This window comes from Cherax quadricarinatus, chromosome 81 (assembly GCF_038502225.1).
Source record: "Cherax quadricarinatus isolate ZL_2023a chromosome 81, ASM3850222v1, whole genome shotgun sequence".
Classification (NCBI taxonomy): Eukaryota; Metazoa; Arthropoda; class Malacostraca; order Decapoda; family Parastacidae; genus Cherax; species Cherax quadricarinatus.
In genome coordinates, this window is record NC_091372.1 from 15,562,277 (window position 1) to 15,586,467 (window position 24,191).

The following is a 24,191-nucleotide window of genomic DNA, read 5'->3' on the forward strand; positions in this document are numbered from 1 at the left end:
GCAAAGAACTTCCTGGAGCTAATAGATTTGAATAATTTAGATGTTTAATCAACCACCAATATTGGTTCTGTCTAGTGATAAGTCTTGAAGATGTTGAGATAATACCTCTAAATACAGTAAGTTCTCAACTTACAAGTTTGCACATTGAGGACCTCCTGAATTGTGTATAATAATGATATACACAATAATGATATAATGATATCATACACAATACAGAATATTCTCAAAGCGTTCACCGGAGGGTGAAAACCGTTTTTCATTTTTGAATCCTTATAAAACGCTTGGTAATGTAATTACACTATCATATATTAACCCTTTGAGGGTTTTCGTCGTACTAGTACGTCTTACGCATAGGGGTTTTTGATGTACTAGTACTCATAAATTCTAGCGGCCTCAAATCTAGTGGGAGAAAGCTGGTAGGCCTTCATATAAAAGAATGGGTCTATGTGGTCAGTGTGCACAGTCTAAAAAAAATCCTGCAGCACACAGTGCATAATGAGAAAAAAAAACTTTGACCATTTTTTTTTAATAAATCAGCGACTTTGCAGTGTATTTTCGTATGGTATTTATTGTTGTATTCTAGTTTTCTTGGTCTCATTTTATAGAATGGAAGACATATTACAGAAATTGAGATGATTTTGACTGGTTTTACAAAGAAAAGTGCCTTGAAATTGAGCTCAAAGTAGCAGAAATGTTCGATTTTTACCAAACTTCAAAAGTACACAAATCGTGCCAAGCGTGCAATACACGTCAACTGGTGAGTCTAATATTCTTTCACAAGTGCACCAATAATATTTATACCATTTTTTACACTAATGCAGTAGTCTGCATAACAGTAAATCTTATATTTTTTGTGAAAATAAAAATTCAAAGTGGAAAGCAAAAGAATATAAGAGGGGCCTTGAGACGTGACTAATCACTAGAGGAAATGTCATTTTAGTGCCAGGAATGACTTTCTTGTTTATTCTGGACCCTATTCGGAAATTGGCATCTTTTGAAATTTGTGTGAAATTGGCAAAATTGCTAAATTCTGACCACTGTATTGGATAATTGAATTTCATAAATGAGTGGTTTCTTGCACCCATTCGATAGAAAAAATGGAGTTCTAGCGAAATATTCATGTTTTTTGTCGACTAGTACAGTGAAATTGGCCGAAAATGGGGCTCAAAGTGGGCAAAATCGCCGATGCGTAAACATCGCCGAGACCGCTAACTTTGCGAGAGCATAATTCCGTAAGTTTTCTATCAAATTTCAAACTTTTGGTGTCTTTATGATCGGGAAAAGATTCTCTATCTTTTCATAAGAGAAAATAATTTTTTTTTTTTTTAAATTTGGCCGACCCTGAGAACGAGTTTCGGAGAGGGCCTGTCGACCCTCAAAGGGTTAAGTGCTTAATAAAGGTAGGCATTAAAGAAACAGTAGGCATCAAAAAATATGGTACTGGTCACCCTTCCCTCACACAGCTGTTGTGTGAAAATGGCAGAAAATTGGTAACAGTGCTGATCATAATGAACAATGGCTCATTTGAAAGCCAATGAAAATGTGGAATGCCGAAAAAAAGGATGACAACTATGCATGGTCCTCCTGTATTACTGTGCCTGATCATAGTGGTGTTACTTTTAGTCTTAATATTTCAATTCCACCAGCTTACTAGCACATAATGTGTTTTTGTAATTATATAAACCTTTACCAGGACCAGGTTGTGATGGTGAGAGATGCCCTGGGCAAGGTGGATGTGTCTGTTGGCCAGTTTTCTAATATTCATCATCAGGCATTTGTGGCTGTGACTGGCTAGTTCTGTTTTTCAGTCACTAAAGGGATCATACGCAAATAAACCGCACATGGGAGAATGAAACTTGTGACGTTGTTTTGGTTGACTATGTGCAGGTTATTTGTGTATCGTTCCAGTAAGGGTATTGTACCTTGTTTTCTTTCATGGGATTTTGATTCATGATTTAGCCCCTTGGTATGATCCCTCTCTTGCCCAGCTACATAGGTCTCGTAGGCTGGAGTAGGGGGGCTTCCTGGCTACCTACACCTACCAGCTACCTACACCTACCAGCTACCTTCACCTACCAGATACCTACACCTACCAGCTACCTACACCTACCAGCTACCTACACCTACCAGCTACCTACACCTACCAGCTACCTACACCTACCAGCTACCTACACCTACCAGCTACCTACACCTACCAGCTACCTTCACCTACCAGATACCTACACCTACCAGCTACCTACACCTACCAGCTACCTACACCTACCAGCTACCTACACATACCAGCTACCTACACCTACCAGCTACCTACACCTACCAGCTACCTACACCTACCATCTACCTACACCTACCAGCTACCTACACCTACCAGCTACCTACACCTACCAGCTACCTACACCTACCAGCTACCTACACCTACCAACTACCTACACCTACCAACTACCTTCACCTACCAACTACCTACACCTACCAACTACCTACACCTACCAACTACCTACACCTACCAACTACCTACACCTACCAGCTACCTACACCTACCAGCTACCTACACCTACCATCTACCTACACCTACCAGCTACCTACACCTACCAACTACCTACACCTACCAGCTACCTACACCTACCAGCTACCTACACCTACCAGATACCTTCACCTACACCTACCTACACCTACCAGCTACCTACACCTACCAGCTACCTACACCTACCAGCTACCTACACCTACCAGCTACCTACACCTACCAGCTACCTACACCTACCAGCTACCTACACCTACCAGCTACCTACACCTACCAACTACCTACACCTACCATCTACCTACACCTACCAGCTACCTACACCTACCAACTACCTACACCTACCAACTACCTACACCTACCAGCTACCTACACCTACCAGCTACCTACACCTACCAGCTACCTACACCTACCAGATACCTTCACCTAAACCTACCTACACCTACCAGCTACCTACACCTACCAGCTACCTACACCTACCAGCTACCAACACCTACCAGATACCTTCACCTACACCTACCAGCTACCTACACCTACCAGATACCTTCACCTACACCTACCTACACCTACCAACTACCTACACCTACCAGCTACCTACACCTATCAGCTGTCTACACCTACTGACTACCTACACCTACCAGCTTCCTACACCTACCAGCTACCTACACCTACCAGCTACCTACACCTACCAGAAGGGTTCTTGAATGGAGATATCGTAGGATAAGGTAGACACACTTGTAGGATGGTAGGTGTATTGTCAGACTGAGATGAGAGATGGAGCCCGGTGCCTAGCCTGTTCACGCCTTGTAGGTCTGCCGCCGAGTGAGAACGGGACAGAGGGATCACTGCCCATGTGTATCCCCATGACGTCACACAAAGCCAGGCCTATGAGGGATCTCGTGTCTAAAGCACAGGGATGATACTAATATGCTATGCTATATAATACTGGGAATACAGGGATCAGCAACCTGGGAATACAGGGATCAGCAACTATGCTGACACCTTCACCTACACCTACCAGCTACCTACACCTACCAGCTACCTACACCTACCAGCTACCTACACCTACCAGATACCTTCACCTACACCTACCAGCTACCTACACCTACCAGCTACATACACCTACCAGCTACCTACACCTACCAGATACCTTCACCTACACCTACCTACACCTACCAGCTACATACACCTACCAGCTACCTACACCTACCAGATACCTTCACCTACACCTACCAGCTACCTACACCTACCAGCTACCTACACCTACCGACTACCTACACCTACCAGCTACATACACCTACCAGCTACCTATACCTACCAACTACCTACACCTACCAGATACCGTCACCTACCAGCTACCTACACCTACCATCTACCTACACCTACCAGACACCTTCACCTACACCTACATACACCTACCAGCTACCTACACCTACCAGCTACCTAAACCTACTGACTACCTACATCTACCAGATACCTTCACCTACACCTACCTACACCTACCAGCTACCTGCTGTACCTGCACCTACCACCTGCCACCTGCCGTACTGCCTGCCACCTGCCTGCCCACCAACCACCCAGCCAAGGCTACCTGCGCCTACCAGCTACCTGCCTGCCACTGCCACTGCCACCAGCTGCCTGCACCTACCAGCTACCCCACCTACTGACTACCCTGCACCTGCCAAGCACCCACCGGCTGCCTGCCTGCATGCCTGGCACCTGCCAGCTACCTCACCACCGCCAGCCTGCACCACACCACCGGCTGCCTGCACCTGCCAGCTACCTGCCACCAGGCTACCGCGACCTGCCAGCCACCATCCCGCTGCCACCCGGCTCCACCTGCCGCCTGCCAGCCTGCCCACCACCCGCCAAGCCTACCGGCCACTCCTACCAAGCCTGCCCCCCGGCTACCTACGCTACCTGCCAGCACCCCTGCCACCTGCAGCTACCTGCCACCGCCTACCGGCTACCTACCGCGCCCACACCACTACGCCACCCTCCACCACCTGCCACCAGCTACCGCCACTCCATGCCATGCCACCTACAGCCTGCCACCAGCCTCCACTGCACCTGCCAGCTGCCTGCCTGCCAGCACCTGCCTGCACCTCCAGCTGCCTGCAGCCTGCCTGCTGCCGCCCTACCTGCGGCCTGCCGCCTACCTGCCAGCCTGCCATGCCTGCACCTGCCACCTGCCACCACCTGCCAGCTGCCTGCCTACCTGGCACCTGCGCACCAACTGCCTGCACCTGCCACCTGGCTGCCGCACCCCGAACCGGCCTGCACCTGCCGGCTGCACCTGCACCTACCAGCTGCCTGCACGCCAACCAGGCTGCCAGCACCACCAGGCTGCACCTGCCAGCGGCTACTGCCTGCCACCTGCCAACCTGCCGCCGCACCGCCTGCACTGCCAGCTGCCTGCCAACTACCTGCGCCTGCCGGCTGCCTGCACTTGACCCAGCCTGCCCACACCTGCCAGCTGCCACCTCGCACCTGCCAGGCTACGCCGCCAGCCTGCCACCTACCAGCCTACCTGCACCCTGCCAGCTGCCTACACCTGACCTGCCTGCCACACCCAGCCTGCCACCTGCCAGCTACCTGCACCTGCCACTGCCTGCACCTGCCGGTCATTCCCACTAACCACCTGCACCTGCCAGCTGCCTGCCTCCCACCGGCTGCCTGCACCTACCAAGGCTGCCTGCACACCTACCAGCCATGCACTCCACGACTCCACCACCTACCTGCCTGCCACCTGCACCTGCCACCTGCCTGCACTTACGAACTACCCGCACCTCGCCGGCTGCCTGCACCTGCCGACTGCACCCGGCTGCCTGCTACCCCTGCCAGCTGCCTGCGCGGCTGGCCTACCTGCCACACCTGCCGGCCCCACCTGCACCTGTCTACCTGCACCTGCCAAGCCGGCCTACACCTACCATCTGCCTCCACCACCACCAACCACTCCTGCCTACCAGGCCTGCCAGCTGCCACGGACTGCCTGCACCTGCAGGCCTGCCAGCCACTCCCACCACTCCGCCTACCTACACCTTACGCACTGCCTACAACCTACCCAGGCTACCTCACCGCACCTGCCACTGCCTACCTGCCGCCTCCGGCTGCCTGCCTGCCACCACCGCCTGCGCACCTGCCACCACTACCTACACCCTACCGACTCCTGCACCTACCTGTCCTGCCCACTGCCACCTAACCACCTACCAGCTGCCGCCACCATCCTGCCACCGCCCTAACTCCCTGCACCTGCCGCTGCCTGCACCTGCCGGCTACCTGCGCCTACCAGGCTGCCTACACCTTACTGAACCTCGCACCACCCGCCGCTGCACTGCAGCTACCTGGCTACCTACGCCTACCTACACCTTCGCTGCCAAGCTACCTACACCTGCCAAGGCTACCTGCACCTGCAACTACCTGCCTGCCTAACCACTGCCAGCACCTACCAGCTGCCTGCACCTGCAACCCTGCCCTGCCTGCAGCCTACCTGCACCCACCACTGGCTACCTGCACCACCTGCCAATGCCTAACACCTGCCAGGCTGCCTGCCCACCTGATGCACTGCCTACCTACTACCCTGCCACTAACGCCTCAGCCACCACCTATCCCCACCAACCTGCCCACCTGCCGGATACCTGCCACCATGCCGACTGCCACTACCTACCACCTGCCACCTACCATCACCTGCTGACTCAGCTACCTGCCACCAGCTACCTGCACCTACCATCTTCCACTACCTACACCTACCAGCTACCCTGCACCTTCTGACTACCTACACCTACCAGGCTATCAAGGCTACCTCGCACCGTACCGCACCTACCGCCTGCACACCACCAGCCTAGCCTACCAACACCACGACCACCGACTGCCTCACCTACCTACCCTGCACCTACAACCTAGCCTACACCTCCACCACCCCTACAGCCACTACCTGCCACTAACCACACTACCTGCCACCTGCCACCAACCTGCACCTTTACCTTTACCACTGCCAGCCTGCCCACCCACCTGCCCACCGACTACCTACACCTGCCTGCCAAGCTACCTGCACCTGCCAGCTACCTCACCTGCCTGACTGCCCTACACCTACCAAGCTACCACACCTGCCAGCTACCTACACCCTGCCAGCTGCCTGCACCTACATACTGCCTGACACCTGCACCTCCACCACCTGCCACCTGCCTGCCCACCTGCCACCTACAACCTGCACCACCTGCTACCTGCACCTACCGACTACCTGCACCTGGCCGTATCAAGGCTACCCTGCCGACTACCTACACCTGCCAGCTACCTGCACCACCGCCACTACCTTCCAACGGCTCCGACTACCTGCTACCACACTGACCTGCCACCTGCCGGAATACCTACCACCTGCCTAGCTGCCACCTAACATACCTGCACCTCCACCAGCCTGCACCTGCACCTGCACCCTACCTACCTACCACTGCCTACACCTGCCAGCTACCCGCCCACCCGCCACCTGTCTGCCTGCACCTGCCATGGCCTGCCCACCTGCACCTGCCATACCACCTGCACCTGCCACCCTACCACCTACCTGACACCTACACTACCGCCTGCACCCACCTACCTGCCACCTGCGCCTGCCACTGCCCACCTGCACCACCTACCAGTGCCACCCACACCTGCCACCGCTACCTGCACCTGCCACGACCTACCCGCACCTGCCGCTACCACTGCCACCGCACCTGCCGCCACTGCCATGCACCTCACCGCACCCGGCTACCTGCCACACCCACCAGCCCTACCTGCCACCTCCCACCTGCCTGCACTGCACCTGCCCACCTGCAACTGCCTGCCACCTACAGCCAGCCTACCCGCACCTGCCAACTACCACCTACCGACTACCTGCACCTGCCCACCTACCAGCCACCTGCACCTACCAGACTACCTACCCACCTGCTGCCACCTACCTACCTCCCAAACCTGCACCTACCACCTGCCACCACTACCTACACCTGCCGCACTCCCACCTACTGCTGCACTGCTGCCACCTACCTGACCTGCCGGCTACCTGCCACCTGCCGGCTACCTACACCTGCCACTGCCTACTGCCTAGCTACCTGCCACCTACCTGCACCTACCAGCTACCTACCACCCTACCTGCCACCCTACCTGCCACACCGCCCGGCAGCCTGCCAACCTGCCCAGCTACCAACCACTACAGGCTACCTGCACCTGCAGCCTACCATGCCACTGCCAGCCTACCCGCTGCCCACCAAGCTACCTACACCTGTGACTACCTACACCTACCTGTCTACTACACCTACCAGCTACCTGCACCTACTGACTTTACCTCACCTACCACCTATCAAGGCTACCTGCACCTACCAAGCTACCTACACCTACTGACTACCTGCACCTCACCAGCTACCTACACCTACCAACCACCTACACCACCTGACTACTCCACCACCTACCTGACTGCCTACCTCACCTGCCACCTGCCAGACTACCACCGACCTACCAAGCACCTACCACCTGCCAGCTACCTACACCAGCTGACTGCCTACACCATGACTACCTACCTTCCAACAGGCCTACCTACCTGCCACTGCCTCTCCTGCCCACCTAACCACCCACCTGCCGGCTACCTGCACCTGCCAGCTACCCACCAACACCTACACTACCTACGGCTACCCAGCTACCAGCACCTACCACCTACCAATGCACCTACCCATCCTGACCTCACACCTGCCAGCTGCCTACACCTGCCAACTACCCGCCCACCTGCCACTGCCTGCACCTACCGTCTGCCTGCACCTGCCAGGCTGCCTGCACCTGCCAGGCTACCTCACACCTCCACCACCTGCCGGCTACCTGCACCTGCCACTGCCTACACCACCAACCACCTGCCACCTACCGCCACCAGCTACTGCCTGCCACCTGCCAGCTGCCACCAACCACTGCGCCTGCCGCACACGCCCACCTGCCTGCCTGCAGGCTGCCGCACCTGCCACTACCTGCACCTACCGTCTACCTGCGCCTGCCAGGCTACCCACACCTGCCGCTACTACCGCCTACCATCTACCTACACCTACCGGCTGCCTGCGCCGACCACCTGCCTGCAGCCACCCTCGACACCCTGCCACCTGCCACTGCCTGCCTGCCGACTGACCTGCACCTGCCGTCTACCTGCCTGCCAGCTGCCTGCACCTGCCAGCTACCTGCACCTGCCAGCTGCCTGCACCTGCCTGCCTACCTGCACCTCCTGCGCCTGCCGCCAGCCGCCTACCAGCTGCCTGCACCTGCCGGCTACCTGCCACCTGCCAGCTACCTGCACCTACCGGACTGCCTGCACCTGCCAGAACTGCCTGCACCACCACCGGTCTGCCACACCTGGCCATGCCACCTGCCGACTCCTGCCAAGCCTACCGACCTACCAGCACCTGCCACCTGCACCACCGTCTGACCCTACACCTACCGGCCTACTACACCACCCCGCCTACCGCCAGCCTGCCACTGCCTGCCTACCAGCTACCTCCGCCACTCTCGCCCTACATTAAAACTACAAACATCTTAAGTAATGAATGTACTTTGTATTTTACTTTTTATTGTTTTTAATGCCTAATTCTTCTTTAATGTATGTTAGTGTAAAAAATGTTATCTGGCATTTATAAGAGGAAAAAATGGTGTTCTGCTTTCTGGCAATGTCCGCTTTCCGGCGGTAGCCTGGAACCGAACTTACTATACAAGTTCGGCCCTACTGCGTAGGAGGCCCTGATTTGGCATCCTCTTTTCAGTGTTCCATGTTTTCATTAGCTTTCAATTAGGTATTGTTTATTACCATTTTTCCACCATTATCGCTGTTTTTGTACAACATTTGCATAAGGGCTGGACGACCAGCTCCATATTTAAAAGGTAAGTATTTTATGTACTCTGTATTTATTTTACTTTTTTATATTTTTTTATGCTTAGCTGTATTGAGCACTTAACCCTTTGACTGTTTTGGTCGTATACTGTATATACGTCTTACGAGCCAGTGTTTCGGACGTATATATACTTAATATTCTAGCGGCTTCAAATCAAGCAGGAGAAAGCTGGTGGGCCCACATGTGAGAGAATGGGTCTGTGTGGTCAATATGCACCACATAAAAAAAATCCTGCAGCACGCAGTGCATAATAAGAAAAAAACTGACCTGTTTCTTTGGATTAAAATGCTAACTTTGAGGTGTATTTTCGTATAGTATTTATCATTGTATTCTCGTTTTCGTGGTCTCACTTGATAAAATGGAAAACATATTACAGAAATAGAGATGATTTTGATTAGTTTCATGATGAAAATGACCTTAAAATTAAGCTCAAAGTAGTGGAAATGTTCGATTTTTACCATTGTTCAGGAGTAAGTAAATCACACCACATGTTCAATACACGTCAACTGGGGAGTCTAATATTCTTTCACTAGTGCACTGATATTATTTATTGTAATAAAGTTGGTAGAATTACCGACAATATGTAAAGTAAAAGGACACAAGTGCAACTAATGTAGCATTTTATTGTGGCAACGTTTCGCTCTCCAGGAGCTTTATCAAGCAATTACAAACAATACATGGACACGCAGGGTATATATAGGCTCAGAGTGAGGTGCAATACTAGTGGTAGTAGTAGTAGTAGTAGTGGTGATATTAGTAGTAGTAGTAATAGTAGTAATACAATATATAAGAACAGTTAACTTGCACATGAGTAAAAGGATATGAAAGCTATTACTTGGGAAGCATAAAAATAGGTTAGACAAATATTTCTATTTGAGGCTGGATAGGGAAGGCCTGTTTCAATGTTTATTCTCTGTAATGTGCTTGTGTAGTATTAACAGGAGAGACTATGTGATGGCAGGGTTTACTGTTTTCAGGAGGATTCTTGCTAAGACTTCAGAGATGGTGAAGCTGCCTTTGTTTTGTTTAATTGTATTAAAAACAGCGATTAGTGAAGATTCAAGGCACTTGCATCTGCAGAAATTAGTTTCTTTGATCACTAATTGGGCGTCCCTGAACTTCATGAGATGATTGGTGGAATTTCGGTGTTGTACACAGGCATTGTTCAAGTTATCGTTCCTACATGCGTAAATGTGTTCATTGAGGTGGGTGCCGAGATTTCTTGCTGTTTCACCTACATAAATCTTGTCGCAGACCTTCTCTACCCAGCCTCCAATAGAAATATTTGTCTAACCTATTTTTATGTTTCCCAAGTAATAGCTTTTATATCCTTTTACTCATGTGCAAGTTAACTGTTCTAACATATTGTATTACTACTACTTATATCACTACTACTACCACTAGTATTGCACCTCACTCTGAGCCTATATATACCCTGTGTGTCCATGTATTGTTTGTAATGGCTTGATAAAGTTCCTGGAGAGCGAAACGTTGCCACAATAAAATGTCACATTAGTTGCACTTGTGTCCTTTTACTTTACATATTATTTATACCATTTTTACAATAATGCAGTAATCTGCATACCAGTAAATTTTGTATTTTTTGTATGAATAAAAAATCAAAATAGAAAGCAATAGTAATATAAGAGGGGCCTAGAGACGTGACTAATGAATAGAGGATATGTTATTTTAGTGCCAAGAATGTCTACAGTGTTTATTCTGGACTCTATTTTGAAATTGGCATCTTTTTTAATTTGCATGAAATTGGCCAAATTGCCAATTTCTGACCACTTTATTGGGTAGTTCAAATTGGTAAATGGGCAGTTTCTTGTACTTAACTGATAGAAAAAATGGAGTTCTAAAGAAATAGCTATGAGTTTGGTCAAGTGGAACAACAGAATTGGCCAAAAACAGGGCTCAAAGTCGGCAAAATCGCTGATGCGTATATGTCGCAGAGATCGCTAACTTCGCGGGAGAGTAATTCCGTGAGTTTTTGACCAAATTTCATACTTTTGGTGTCATTACCATCCGAAAAGGTTCTCTATCATTTCATAAGAATTTTTTTTTTTTTCCCAAAAAATTTTATGACATAGAATGACAGTTTCTGAAAGGGGCGTGCGACACTCAAAGGGTTAATATATGATAGTGTAAACATGTTCTGAGGCACTTTAGATGCATTCGATAATGAAAAAAAAAAAACTTTTTTTCCACCCACTGATGATTTTCATTTATGAATTTATGATGTGGGGCCGCAAACCTTATAACCATACAAATGGTGACCTCCTGTATGAGGGTCAGGCACGTTTCTGTGAATTGCTGCTGTACATTTAAACTGATCGAACCTTGTGCTTTTGGAGAAATTTTTTTGCAGAAAGAATCTTGTTATGTAGCTGGTGGGTTGTTTGCTGGGTTGCCAGTGTCTGTTATGTAGCTGGTGGGTTGTTTGCTGGGTTGCCAGTGTCTGTTATGTAGCTGGTGGGTTGTTTGCTGGGTTGCCAGTGTCTGTTATGTAGCTGGTGGGTTGTTTGCTGGGTTGCCAGTGTCTGTTATGTAGCTGGTGGGTTGTTTGCTGGGTTGCCAGTGTCTGTTATGTAGCTGGTGGGTTGTTTGCTGGGTTGCCAGTGTCTGTTATGTAGCTGGTGGGTTGTTTGCTGGGTTGCCAGTGTCTGTTAAAGGTCAGGAGTCTGCTCTTGCTTTCAAGCCACAGTTGCAAGTACATCTCTTTCCTAATGCTTATGATCCTGATAATTACACTTTCTTCATTCTGAAGGAGGGGTGTTAATGTTGCAATTTTATAACTGTAGTGTAAAGCACCCTTCTGGCAAGACAGTGATGGAGTGAATGATGGTGAAAGTTTTTCTTTTTCGGGCCACCCTGCCTTGGTGGCCACCCTGCCTTGGTGGGCCACCCTGCCTTGGTGGCCACCCTGCCTTGGTGGGCCACCCTGCCTTGGTGGGCCACCCTGCCTTGGTGGGAATCAGCCGATGTGTTAATAAATAATAATAAAAAAAATCACACTGTTACATTTCAGCGTAAAGCTCAGCGTTTCTTCTTTATTGCTGTTGTTTTATTTATGGAACAGGTACTCAACAAAATCCCAAATTGTTATTATTTCAATAACTCTGCCATACATTTTACCTGGTATACTCAGCAGGTTTATTCCTGCATAATTCTTTCACATTTTATTATCCTCTTTTTCTTTATATAAGGTAACTATGCATGTTCTCTTCCAGTCCCTAGGTACCTTCCCATCTTTCACTCACAAATCTACCCCATACATCGTCTACTCCCTCCTCATTACCTCTACTCTCTCTATTCCACCTTATACCAAACCTTCTAGAGCAGCTTCTCCCACATTAGTATTCTGCTCCAACACAGTAATTCAAAAGTCATTAAACCCTCACTTAACACTTCCATAAATAAATAAATAAATATATGTAATCTCTTCTCCATGGGGAAGTGGAACAGAATTCTTCCTCCGTCAGCCATGCGTGTTGTAAGAGGCGACTAAAATGCCGGGAGCAAGGTGCTAGTGACACCCTTCTCCTGTATATATTACTAAATTTAAAAGACAAAACTTTCATTTTTGCTTTTGGGCCACCCCGCCTTGGTGGGCCACCCCGCCTTGGTGGGCCACCCCGCCTTGGTGGGCCACCCCGCCTTGGTGGGCCACCCCACCTTGGTGGGCCACCTCGCCTCGGTGGGCCACCTCGCCTCGGTGGGCCACCCCGCCTCGGTGGGCCACGCCGCCTCGGTGGGCCACGCCGCCTCGGTGGGCCACCCCGCCTCGGTGGGCCACCCCACCTCGGTGGGACACCCCGCCTCGGTGGGCCACGCCGCCTCGGTGGGCCACGCCGCCTCGGTGGGCCACCCTGCCTCGGTGGGCCACCCCGCCTCTGTGGGCCACCCCACCTCGGTGGGACACCCCACCTCGGTGGGCCACGCCGCCTCGGTGGGCCACTGCCGGTGTGTTGAAAGAAAGAAAGATTCCAGTTTTTCATAACTGATAATTTAATATTACTTCTTATCTTGAACTCCCTCACATACACCAGTTCTACCTCAACACTGATATTCTCCCCCCTCCTCTCACCCCTCCTCTCACCCCTCCTCTCACCCCTCCTCTCACCCCTCCTCTCACCCCTCCTCTCACCCCTCCTCTCACCCCTCCTCTCACCCCTCCTCTCACCCCTCCTCTCACCCCTCCTCTCACCCCTCCTCTCACCCCGCCGCACCCCCCCCTCTCACCCCTCCTCTCACCCCTCCTCTCACCCCTCCTCTCACCCCTCCTCTCACCCCCCTCTCACCCCCCCTCTCACCCCCCCTCTCACCCCTCCTCTCACCCCTCCTCTCACCCCACCTCTCACCCCTCCTCTCACCCCTCCTCTCACCCCCCTCTCCCCCTCCTCTCACCCCTCCTCTCACCCCCTCCTCTCACCCCTCCTCTCACCCCCCCTCTCACCCCCCCTCTCATCCCTTCTCTCACCCCTTCTCTCACCTCTTTTCTCACCCCATCTCTCACCCCTTCTCTCACCCCTTCTCTCACCCCCCTCTCACCCCCTCCTCTCACCCCTCCTCTCACCCCTCCTCTCACCCCTCCTCTCACCCCTCTCACCCCTCCTCTCCCCCCTCCTCTCCCCCCTCCTCTCCCCCCTCCTCTCCCCCCTCCTCTCCCCCCTCCTCTCACCCCTTCTCTCACCCCTCCTCTCACCCCTCCTCACCCCTCTCACCCCTCCTCTCACCCCTCCTCTCACCCCTCCTCACCCCCCTCCTCTCCCCCCTCCTCTCCCCCCTCCTCTCCCCCTCCTCTCACCCCTCCTCTCACCCCTCCTCTCCACCCTCCTCTCACCCCTCCTCTCACCCCCCATCTCACCCCCCCTCTCACCCCCCCTCTCACCCCTCCTCTCACCCCCCTCTCACCCCCCTCTCACCCCTCTCACCCCCCTCTCACCCCTCCTCTCACCCCTCCTCTCACCCCCCTCTCACCCCCCTCTCACCCCTCCTCTCACCCCCCTCTCACCCCTCCTCTCACCCCACCTCTCACCCCACCACTCACCCCACCACTCACCCCTCCTCTCACCCCCCTCTCACCCCCCCTCTCACCCCTCCACTCACCCCACCACTCACCCCTCCTCTCACCCCCCCTCTCACCCCTCTTCTCACCCCCCTCTCACCCCCCTCTCACCCCTCCTCTCACCCCTCCTCTCACCCCTCCTCTCACCCCTCCTCTCACCCCTCCTCTCACCCCTCCTCTCACCCCCCTCTCACCCCTCCTCTCACCCCACCTCTCACCCCTCCTCTCACCCCTCCTCTCACCCCCCTCTGTTTAACTTTGCTTCACTTAGAACTTGGATGTAAGATTATTATAATCAAAAAGAAGCGCTGACCCATCAAGGGTCGTACAGCAGATGGAAGTAAGAAAGTTCCATCAAGGGTCGTACAGCAGATGGAAGTAAGAAAGTTCCATCAAGGGTCGTACAGCAGATGGAAGTAAGAAAGTTCCATCAAGGGTCGTACAGCAGATGGAAGTAAGAAAGTTCCATCAAGGGTCGTACAGCAGATGGAAGTAAGAAAGTTTATTTAGGTACAAGTATACATAACTACAATTATCATACCTAATTTAACATCTGCAAATTACCAAAGATAATCAAAAAAAGTCAAGAGACTTATTTCCATTGTACCATTATTATTATTATTATTATTATTATTATTATTATTATTATTATTATTATTCATTTATTAATTATTCATTTATTATTATTAATATTTGAGCTTAATGTTTGTTCAGGTGGTTGTTTACAAAGGGTCGCCTCAGGTTCGTCGCATCGTACAGAGTCAGATGAGAGCGACCAAGCTGAATGTGCTGCTCACTACATATGAATATATTATAAAGGACAAAGCAGTGCTGTACAAGCTGCGTTGGAAGTACATGATCATCGATGAGGGTCACCGCATGAAGAACCACCACTGCAAGCTAACACAGGTTCTGTACACGTTCTTATGTGCATCCACTTTTAAGGCATTTCATAGGTCACCACCTGTTAAGATAATACGGTGCTCCTTGACTTTTGACGGAGTTATATTCCGACGAGCCCATCGTAAGTCGAATGTGATGTGATAAATACAGGAGGGTCTCGCTTATACAGCAGGTTGGGTTCCAGGCTATGTACTGCTGTAAACTGAATCATAGTATTTTTTTAACCTTCAGAAGCATATTAAAGCCAGATAATATGCATACACTATCATATATTAATTGAGCAGTAGAGCTAGGCCTAAAAAATGTATATACAGTATACTTAACCCTTTCAGGGTCCGTCCCATAGATCTACGGCTTTACGTTCAGGGTCCAAACCGTAGATCTACGTCATGAGCTCAGCTCACTCTAATAAACTGTGAGTGGTAAATTTGGGCCTAGATATGAGAGAATACATCTATGTGGTATGTGTGCACCACAAAAAACAAATCCTGCAGCACACTGTGTATAATGAGAGAAAAAAAGCTGAGACCGTGATTTTTTATTAAAACAGCGACTTTGCAGTGCTTTTTCGTATGTTTTTTATAGTTGTATTTGTGATTTCTTGGTCTCATTTGATAGAATGGAAGACATACTACAAAAATAGAGATAATTTTAATTGGTTTTAGCACTGGAAATGGCTTGAAACTGAGCTCAAAGTGGCAGAAATGTTAAATTTTTGCCGATGTTCAAGAGTAAACAAACGACCTCACACGTCTAATACACATCAGCTGGTGGGTCTAATATGCATTCACAAATATGGTGATTATATTTATACAATTATTACAATATTGCATAACAGTAAATCTTCTATTTTTTGGTGTGAATAAAAATTCATTATGTGAATAAAAAATCAAAATGGAATTTATTTGTAAAGCCTCAAAACGTAACTAATGAACAGAGGAAATGTTAGTTTAGTTCCAGGAATACCTACATTGTTTATTCTGGACCCTGTTTTGAAATTGGAATATTTTGAACTTTGTGTTAAATTGGCCAAATTACAAATTTCCGATCACTTTATTTTGTAGTTGAAACAGTTGACTTGGCGATTTCTTGTGCTCAATCGATAGAATAGAAGTAATACTAGTGAAATAGCTAAGAATTTGGTTGATTGGAATAATGTAATTGGCCTAAAATGGGAGTCAAAGTCAGCAAAATCACCGATTTGTAAATATCGCTGACACACCAAAATTCACGAGATCATAATTTCGTCAATTTTCCATCAAATTTCATACTTTTTGTTTTATTATCTTGACAAAAAGATTCTCTACCATTTCGTAAGAAAAAATAAATTTTTTTTTTGAAAATTCTTGGACACTGGGGCACCACTTCAGATTTTGGTCTTGGACCCTGAAAAGGTTAATGTATATACAGTATACTTAATGTATATACAGTATACTTAATGTATATACAGTATACTTAATGTATATACAGTATACTTAATGTATATACAGTATACTTAATGTATATACAGTATACTTAATGTATATACAGTATACTTAATGTATATACAGTATACTTAATGTATATACAGTATACTTAATGTATATACAGTATACTTAATGTATATACAGTATACTTAATGTATATACAGTATACTTAATGTATATACAGTATACTTAATGTATATACAGTATACTTAATGTATATACAGTATACTTAATGTATATACAGTATACTTAATGTATATACAGTATACTTAATGTATATACAGTATACTTAATGTATATACAGTATACTTAATGTATATACAGTATACTTAATGTATATACAGTATACTTAATGTATATACAGTATACTTAATGTATATACAGTATACTTAATGTATATACAGTATACTTAATGTATATACAGTATACTTAATGTATATACAGTATACTTAATGTATATACAGTATACTTAATGTATATACAGTATACTTAATGTATATACAGTATACTTAATGTATATACAGTATACTTAATGTATATACAGTATCTTAAAATATTTTCATCCCTAGCTTACAGTGGTGAATATATTTATTGTAGAAAGTGGGCCTTCCCCCTAGCTTACAGTGGTGAATATATTTATTGTAGAAAATCTGAAAAAATGAAGAACAAGTATTAGTGAAGCATAAAGTGCTGTAAAGTGGGGCCTCCCCCCTCCTCTCTCTCTATCTGTCTCTCTATCTCTCTCTCTCTATCTCTCCCTCTCTCTCTCTCTCTGTCTATCTCTATCTGTCTCTATCTCTATCTCTTTTTTTTTTTTTTTTCACACAGGGTTAGACAAGGTTAAGGATCCCTAGCTTTATTGACAGCTATTTACAGGTTAAGGATTCCTAACTTTATTGGCAAGCTAAGAGCTGTTACCTACATCAGCTCATTTGAAAGCATTTTTATTGTTATGAGACATACAAGTAGGGAACAGGATGAAGTTGGAGCCATCTGTGGGCCAGTATTTTCATTTGATCAACTGACTTTATCTCGTTGACATCATTATGCTGTACGAATGTGTTCCATACTCGAGTCATCCTGGGTATGTATGATCTCAGATGGAGTGATGTTCGGGAGAAGGGTACAGCCAGAGTGAAGTTGCTGCTTTCTGCCCGTCTTGTGGCATAAAAGCTTGTTTCACGCTGTCCTCGAAGTGGATCCAAGTGTGGTACTTTGACAATATTGGCCTTGTACATAACAGTAAGGCCACCCACATCCCTCCTGTGTTGAAGGCTCTGCTGAAATGACAGGTTTATCCAGGATGGGTCCAGGCGAGAGATGAGACATCTTGCTCTGTTCTCTACTCTGTCAAGCAGTCACAGATGAGAGGGGGGGGCAGGCAAACCAAGAAAGTGGAGCATACTAAGGTGTGAGCGTACTTGTGCCTCGTACAGAATCTTGCAACCCCTACTGTCAAGTAGATGCGAGATACGGCGAAGTGCTGTAAGCTTCCTGGCTGCCTTTTTTCAAGATTTACAACATAGTTCTTCATGGTTAGTTTGGGGTCAGATTTCACCCCATGGATATCAACTTCTTCTCCAGGTGCCAACACCCTCCCATTCATCCTTACTACTGCACCAGCATTACCATCATGGTGCCTGGAGACGATCATCATTTGTGTTTTCTCAGGTGCAAATATTACTTGCCATCTATTTCCCCAAGCTGATATAGCTCTCAGCTGGTGATTGATGTAGCTTAGAGCAGCTGGCATTTCTTCTCTTGGTTAAATGAATGTCAGTGTACAATCATCTGCATATGCATGTGATTTTGGGATGAGATGAAGAAGGTCGTTGAAGTAGACATTCCATAACAATGGTCCCAGCACACTTCCTTGTGGAACACTTGCCCCAATAGGATGTCTTGCTGATTCTGTTCCATTGAGAACTACCCTTAGAGATCTACCATGAAGGTAATCACTGAGGAGACATAGCGTAGAGCCTGCAATTCCCAGTCCATACTCTCTCCCTCCAATCTGATATCCAATCTTTCATCACCTTATCTTTTTGTTATCCTCATAACCTTACTCTTTCCTGTATTCACTTTCAATTTTCTTCTTTTGCACTCCCTACCAAATTCATCCACCAATCTCTGCAACTTCTCTTCAGAATCTCCCAAGAGCACAGTGTCATCAGCAAAGAGCAGCTGTGACAACTCCCACTTTGTGTGTGATTCTTTATCTTTTAACTCCACGCCTCTTGTCAAGACCCTCGCATTTACTTCTCTTACAACCCCATCTATAAATATATTAAACAACCATGGTGACATCACACATCCTTGTCTAAGGCCTACTTTTACTGGGAAATAATTTCCCTCTTTCCTACATACTCTAACTTGAGCCTCACTATCCTTGTAAAAACTCTTCACTGCTTTCAGTAACCTACCTCCTACACCATACACCTGCAACATCTGCCACATTGCCCCCTATCCACCCTGTCATACGCCTTTTCCAAATCCATAAATGCCACAAAGACCTCTTTAGCCTTATCTAAATACTGTTCACTTATATGTTTCACTGCAAACACTGTATTTATACAGTGGACCCCCGCATAACGATTACCTTCAAATGCAACCAATTATGTAAGTGTATTTATGTAAGTGCGTTTGTACGTGTATGTTTGGGGGTCTGAAATGGACTAATCTACTTCTCAATATTTCTTATGGGAACAAATTCGGTCAGTACTGGCACCTGAACATACTTCTGGAGTGAAAAAATATCGTTAACCGGGGGTCCACTGTATTTATATTTTTATTTATTTATTTATCTTTCTTCTTCTCTTTCAACACACCGGCCGTATCCCACCGAGGCGGGGTGGCCCAAAAGGAAAAACAAAAGTTTCTCCTTTTACATTTAGTAATATGTACAGGAGAAGAGGTTACTAGCCCCTTGCTCCTGTCATTTTAGTTGCCTCTTACAACACGCATGGCTTACGCAGGAAGAATTCTGGTCCACTTCCCCATGGAGATAAGAGGAAATAAACAAGAACTAGAAAGAAAATAGCAGAAAACCCAGAGGGGTGTGTGATTGTATATGCTTGTATATGTATGTGTAGTGTGACCTAAGTGTAAGTAGAAGTAGCAAAATGTACCTGAAATCTTGCATGTTTATGAGACAGAAAAAAAGGACACCAGCAATCCTACCATCATGTAAAACAATTACAGGCTTTCGTTTTACACTCACTTGGCAGGACGGTAGTACCTCCCCAGCAACCGCCCAGGGAGGTACTACTGTCCTGCCAAGTGAGTGTAAAACGAAAGCCTGTAATTGTTTTGCATAATGGTAGGATTGCTGGTGTCCATTTTTGTGTCTCATACATATGCAAGGTTTCAGGTATGTCTTGCTACTTCTACTTACACTTAGGTCACACTACACATACATATTTTTTTTTTTTTTTTTTTTTTTTCAACAAGTTGGTCGTCTCCCACCGAGGCAGGGTGACCCAAAAAAGAAAGAAAATCCCCAAAAAGAAAATACTTTCATCATCATTCAACACTTTCACCACACTCACACATTATCACTGCTTTTGCAGAGGTGCTCAGAATACAACAGTTTAGAAGCATATACGTATAAAGATACACAACATATCCCTCCAAACTGCCAATATCCCAAACCCCTCCTTTAAAGTGCAGGCATTGTACTTCCCATTTCCAGGACTCAAGTCCGACTATAAGAAAATAACCGGTTTCCCTGAATCCCTTCACTAAATATTACCCTGCTCACACTCCAACAGATCGTCAGGTCCCAAGTATCATTCGTCTCCATTCACTCCTATCTAACACGCTCATGCACGCTTGCTGGAAGTCAAAGCCCCTCGCCCACAAAACCTCCTTTACCCCCTCTTTCCAACCCTTTCGAGGACGACCCCTACCCCTCTTCCTTCCCCTATAGATTTATATGCTTTCCATGTCATTCTACTTTGATCCATTCTCTCTAAATGACCAAACCACCTCAACAACCCCTCTTCTGCCCTCTGACTAATGCTTTTATTAACTCCACACCTTCTCCTAATTTCCACACTCCGAATTTTCTGCATAATATTTACACCACACATTGCCCTTAGACAGGACATCTCCACTGCCTCCAACCGTCTCCTCGCTGCTGCATTTACCACCCAAGCTTCACATCCATATAAGAGTGTTGATACTATTATACTTTCATACATTCCCTTCTTTGCCTCCATAGATAACGTTTTTTGACTCCACATATACCTCAACGCACCACTCACCTTTTTTCCCTCATCAATTCTATGATTAACCTCATCCTTCATAAATCCATCCGCTGACACGTCAACTCCCAAGTATCTGAAAACATTCACTTCTTCCATACTCCTCCTCCCCAATTTGATATCCAATTTTTCTTTATCTAAATCATTTGATACCCTCATCACCTTACTCTTTTCTATGTTCACTTTCAACTTTCTACCTTTACACACATTCTCAAACTCATCCACTAACCTTTGCAATTTTTCTTTAGAATCTCCCATAAGCACAGTATCATCAGCAAAAAGTAACTGTGTCAATTCCCATTTTGAATTTGATTCCCCATAATTTAATCCCACCCCTCTCCCGAACACCCTAGCATTTACTTCTTTTACAACCCCATCTATAAATATATTAAACAACCATGGTGACATTACACATCCCTGTCTAAGACCTAGTTTTACCGGGAAGTAGTCTCCCTCTCTTCTACACACCCTAACCTGAGCCTCACTATCCTCATAAAAGCTCTTTACAGCATTTAGTAACTTACCACCTATTCCATAAACTTGCAACATCTGCCACATTGCTCCTCTATCCACTCTATCATATGCCTTTTCTAAATCCATAAATGCAATAAAAACTTCCCTACCTTTATCTAAATACTGTTCACATATATGCTTCAATGTAAACACTTGATCTACACATCCCCTACCCACTCTGAAGCCTCCTTGCTCATCCGCAATTCTACATTCTGTCTTACCTCTAATTCTTTCAATTATAACTCTACCGTATACTTTTCCTGGTATACTCAGTAAACTTATTCGCATATAATTTTTACAATCTCTTTTGTCCCCTTTCCCTTTATATAAAGGAACTATACACGCTCTCCGCCAATCCCTAGGTACCTTCCCCTCTTTCATACATTTATTAAACAAAAGTACCAACCACTCCAACACTATATCCCCCCCTGCTTTTAACATTTCCGTCATGATCCCATCAGTTCCAGCTGCTTTACCCCCTTTCATTCTACGTAATGCCTCACGTACCTCCACCACACTTACATTCTGCTCTTCTTCACTCCTAAAAGATGGTATACCTCCCTGGCCAGTGCATGAAATTACCGCCTCCCTTTCTTCCTCAACATTTAAAAGTTCCTCAAAAAATTCTCGCCATCTACCTAATACCTCCCTCTCCCCATCTACTAACTCCCCTACTCTGTTTTTAACTGACAAATCCATACTTTCTCTAGGCTTTCTTAACTTGTTTAACTCACTCCAAAATTTTTTCTTATTTTCATTAAAATTTCTTGACAGTGCCTCTCCCACTCTTTCATCTGCTCTCCTTTTGCACTCTCTCACCACTCTCTTCACCTTTCTTTTACTCTCCGTATACTCTGCTCTTCTTATAACACTTCTGCTTTGTAAAAACCTCTCGTAAGCTACCTTTTTCTCTTTTATCACTCCCTTTACTTCATCATTCCACCAATCACTCCTCTTTCCTCCTGCCCCCACCCGCCTATAACCACAAACTTCTGCCCCACATTCTAATACTGCATTTTTAAAAATATTCCAACCCTCTTCAACCCCCCCCACTACTCATCTTTGCACTAGCCCACCTTTCTGCCAATAGTCGCTTATATCTCGCCCGAACTTCCTCCTCCCTTAGTTTATACACTTTCACCTCCCTCTTACTTGTTGTTGCCACCTTCCTCTTTTCCCATCTACCTCTTACTCTAACTGTAGCTACAACTAAATAATGATCTGATATATCAGTTGCCCCTCTATAAACATGTACATCCTGGAGCCTACCCATCAACCTTTTATCCACCAATACATAATCAATACACATACATATACAAGCATATATAATCACACACCCCTCTGGGTTTTCTTCTATTTTCTTTCTAGTTTTTGTTCTTGTTTATTTCCTCTTACCTCCATGGGGAAGTGGAACAGAATTCTTCCTCTGTAAGCCATGTGTGTTGTAGGAGGCAACTAAATGCCGGGAGCAAGGGGCTAGTAACCTCTTCTCCTGTATATATTACTAAATGTAAAAGGAGAAACTTTCGTTTTTCCTTTTGGGCCACCCCGCCTCGGCGGGATACGGCCGGTGTGTTGCAAGAAAAAGAAAATGGCTACTGCCACTGAATTAAGTAAATAAAGAAATAATTGCCGTAACTAACTAAATACCAGTACAGTGGACCCCCGCCTTACGAACGCATCGCGTTACGTTAAATCCGCCATACGAAGCATTTGAACGCAAAAATATTGCCTTGCCTCACAATAAAAAACTCGCCTTACATGATTCGTCTGGGACGCATCCCACGTGTGGCCTCAGCGCCAGTGTTTACAAGCCAGCCAGTGCGGTCGCATCCACGCATACCTTTCGTACATTTCACCTTATCCCATTGTTTTTTGTGCTTGTAACTGCAAAATAAGCCACCATGGGCCCCAAGAAAGCTTCTAGTGCCATCCTTGTGGTAAAAAGGGTGAGAATTAGTATGGAAATTAAGAAAGATTTTGAAGGGTTTGGGGCTAACCCTGTGAGAAGCCTTTGCCAGTTGTGGAATCCATTGTGCCTACTTCAAAGACTAAGGAAATGTGTGCAAAGTGGGTTGAAGTGCAAACCTTTATGGATGAAAATCATCCTAACACAGCTATTGCAAGCCGTGCTGGTGACTATTACAATGACAATGTTGTGGCCCATTTTAGACAAATCTTAAAGGAACAGGAGGTACAGAGCTCTATGGACAGATTTGTTGTGCAACAGAGGTCCAGTGACTCTCAAGCTGGTCCTAGTGGCATTAAAAGAAGAAGGGAAGTAACCCCGGAAAAGGACTTGCTTCCTCAAGTCTTAATGGAAGTTGATTTCCCTTCTAAACAACACCTTCCACACTCTTCCCTCCTCTCATCCCATCAATCATCACCAGATCTTCAATGAAAGTAAGTGTCATAAGTGTCATGTATTCTATTCTCAGTAGAGTAGTAATTGTGCATGTCTTCTTCAGTTTGTGTGTATTAAAATTAATATTTCATGTGGTAAATTTTTTTTTTATATACTTTGGAGTGTCTTGCACGGATTAATTTGATTTCCATTATTTCTTATGG

The 24,191-nt window shown here is 46.9% G+C and overlaps 1 protein-coding gene across 5 annotated transcripts in view; it reads left to right on the forward strand.

The window, feature by feature from the left end:
• The window catches only part of LOC128699941 (ATP-dependent helicase brm), a 232,990-nt gene that overhangs the window by 101,971 nt on the left and 106,828 nt on the right, over positions 1-24,191 (forward strand). For all 5 annotated transcript variants that reach the window (XM_070102471.1, XM_070102470.1, XM_070102468.1 and 2 more), the window contains one exon: positions 15,191-15,385. In XM_070102471.1, coding sequence (XP_069958572.1) covers positions 15,191-15,385 — 195 coding nt within the window. The remainder of the gene's footprint in view (positions 1-15,190; positions 15,386-24,191) is intronic.